Source organism: Condylura cristata, unplaced genomic scaffold, assembly GCF_000260355.1.
Source record: "Condylura cristata isolate star-nosed mole 26May11 unplaced genomic scaffold, ConCri1.0 scaffold00066, whole genome shotgun sequence".
Taxonomy (NCBI): Eukaryota; Metazoa; Chordata; class Mammalia; order Eulipotyphla; family Talpidae; genus Condylura; species Condylura cristata.
Genome location: NW_004567167.1, coordinates 67,370 through 69,619, shown reverse-complemented (window position 1 = coordinate 69,619; position 2,250 = coordinate 67,370). Strand labels below are relative to the sequence as shown.

General features: G+C 71.3%; 2 protein-coding genes across 2 annotated transcripts in view; one reads left to right on the top strand and one right to left on the bottom strand.

The window, feature by feature from the left end:
- Positions 1-590, top strand: part of LOC101618334 (zinc finger protein 583) — a 26,063-nt gene extending 25,473 nt beyond the window's left edge. Inside the window, exon 4 of the mRNA XM_012734666.1 lies at positions 515-590. Coding sequence (XP_012590120.1) covers positions 515-590 — 76 coding nt within the window. The remainder of the gene's footprint in view (positions 1-514) is intronic.
- Positions 591-1,067: 477 nt separating this feature from the next.
- The window catches only part of LOC105854602 (basic salivary proline-rich protein 1-like), a 5,134-nt gene continuing 3,951 nt past the window's right edge, over positions 1,068-2,250 (bottom strand). The window contains exons 3-4 of the mRNA XM_012734665.1: positions 1,949-2,096; positions 1,068-1,765 (exon numbers count right to left, since the gene is read on the bottom strand). Coding sequence (XP_012590119.1) covers positions 1,068-1,765; positions 1,949-2,096 — 846 coding nt within the window. The remainder of the gene's footprint in view (positions 1,766-1,948; positions 2,097-2,250) is intronic.

The following is a 2,250-nucleotide window of genomic DNA, read 5'->3' as shown; positions in this document are numbered from 1 at the left end:
CCAGCCTCCAGCAGCTGCCTGCAGTCTCCACTGGCGCCCATCAGAATCAAACCCACCATATTCCCACCATCTCAAAGAGCACACCAGGGACCTAGTCCCGCCCCCAGGTCCTCGCCGCGGCCCTCCACCCGCAGCCTGCAATGGTGGGGTGCATGCACCAGGCCTGCCCCTCCCCTGGCCTAAGGAATGGGGGGCTGACACGCGGTGACTGGAGACCCTACAGCCCGAGTCCCTGGGGAGCAGGTACCGCTGGGAGGGTGAGTGGGCCCCGCAGAGTCGGGGTGCAGTCATGGAGGGGGCGCCCCAGCTGTATGAACCCGGTGGGGGAAGGCCAGCCTGGGCTCCTGGGGTGCCCCTGGGGGGCACCGCGTGGGAGGCTGGGGAGCCGGAGGGAGGGGAATGCCTGCGCCAGATTGTCACCTTTTGTTTTTAAAGACTCTTCTGTTCATTTATTTCGATTATATTACCTAGGGCGGTGGTGAGTTTACATGTCTTGTGCCCTTTCCTGCCCCAGTTCTAACGCCCACCTCCCCAGCACCCGCGCCATCACCGAAGCCCCCCGGGCGCTCCCGCCACCGCCACCGTGTTGACCCCGTCCCCGCTCCACCCCCGCTGTGCCTGGCATTCCCTGCTCTGCTAGGAGCACCATCGGTATTTTCCCTTCTCTTCCTGGCTTATTTCGCCAAGCAAGATTCCTTCCAGCTCCATCCATGTTGCTGCAAAAGGCGTGTTTATCGAAACAAGAGCTGGGGTGCAGCCCAGAGGGGGAGAAAGTGAGAGGACTCCCCAGAGACAAAGTGGGGAGCGGAACAGGCAGGTCCACTGAGACCCACTGCTGAAGGGCAGCGGGGGACAGGAGGCGTCTGCTGCGCCCTGGTCACTCCTGGCCGGGGACCAACACCTGCTGCAGTGGCCGGGACGGCTCCAGGGTGCTGCGGCGCCCCTGCGCCCCAGAGGGCGCCCCATCACTCCAGGGGCATGAAGTGAGGCTCCTCTGAAGCGCGGGGCGTGGTCGGGGCCCTGGGTCCGCTGGGAACCGGCAGACACCGTGGGGGGCCGGCAGGGGGTCACGGGCCCGGAGGGGCTGGAGCCGGGCCCTGGCGCGGGCTGTGGGCGGCCGCCGGCAGGTGAGTCCGCTTGTGGCGCTTCAGCGAAAATGGCTTCCGGAACACGTGGCCACAGTCCTCGCACACGTACAGCTTGATGCCTGGTGGGGGGCTGCGGGTTCCCTCTAGCTGGGGCGCCGACCCCCTCGTGAGCGCCCTTTGGGGACGACCCAAGGGGCACGGATCGGTGAGGTCCCTGGGGGTCGCCTCCCAGCCGGGCAGGCGCGGACTCTGGGCTGCCGCCTTCATCTCCGAGGGGCCCTGGGCGCTTGGCCCGGAGCCCGAGCGTGGGGGGCCCGCGTGGGAGCGCTGGTGGGCCGTCAGGTGGGCCCTGCACCGGAACCGCCTCTGACAGTCTCCGCACACGTGGGCCCACAGCGCCGGCGGGATGGGGGGCCCCGAGCCTGGCGGCGGGGCAGGGCTGCACAGGGGCTGTCCCTTGCGGAGGCCATTGGTGCCAGGGGCCGCGGCCCCCCCCGGCAGCTCTGGGGGAACAGGGCTCTGCTCCCGCTTCCTGCGCTGGGACCGTCTCGGGCTCCTCGGGGTGACTCCTGCGTCCGTGCGCAGAGGGAGCGCGCCTCCTCCCCAAGCGGAGGCCGGCAGGGCAGCGGCCCCCTGTGCGCTGGGCCTCGGGCTTCCCGCGTCTGCACACTGGGGCTCTGCGGGGAGGGGCGGCCGCGCGGGGGAGGGCCCCTTCAGCACAGGGGGGCTCGGACCACCCGCTGTGACCTGCCCTGCCCGCGGACTCGGACGGTGCCGCCTGGGGAGGGACCCTGGACGCCAGCCCGGCCAGCACGGGGCCAACCCCCAGGGCCGTCCTCCCGGTTGGGTCGCAGACTCACCGGGCCCCCCCGGGCGCGCGAGCCGGGGCACCGCGGGGCTCCAGGCCGAGTCCACCGTCCGGCCGTGCTCCAGGGTGTGCGGGCGGCTGGGGCGCTCCAGGAGCTCTCCGGGTTCAGGCGCCACCTCTGGCGGGAGGCCGCTGGGGTCCTGAGCGGGGCGTGGGGGTCACTGCGGTGTGACGTGGGTGCCGGCCTGCCCGCTCCTCCCCGCCGGGGCGCCCCCGACGTATCCACACCCCAACTCTGCACCGCCCGACCAGGCCCGCGCCGTGCCCACCTGCGCCCCCCGCGGGGCGTCGTCG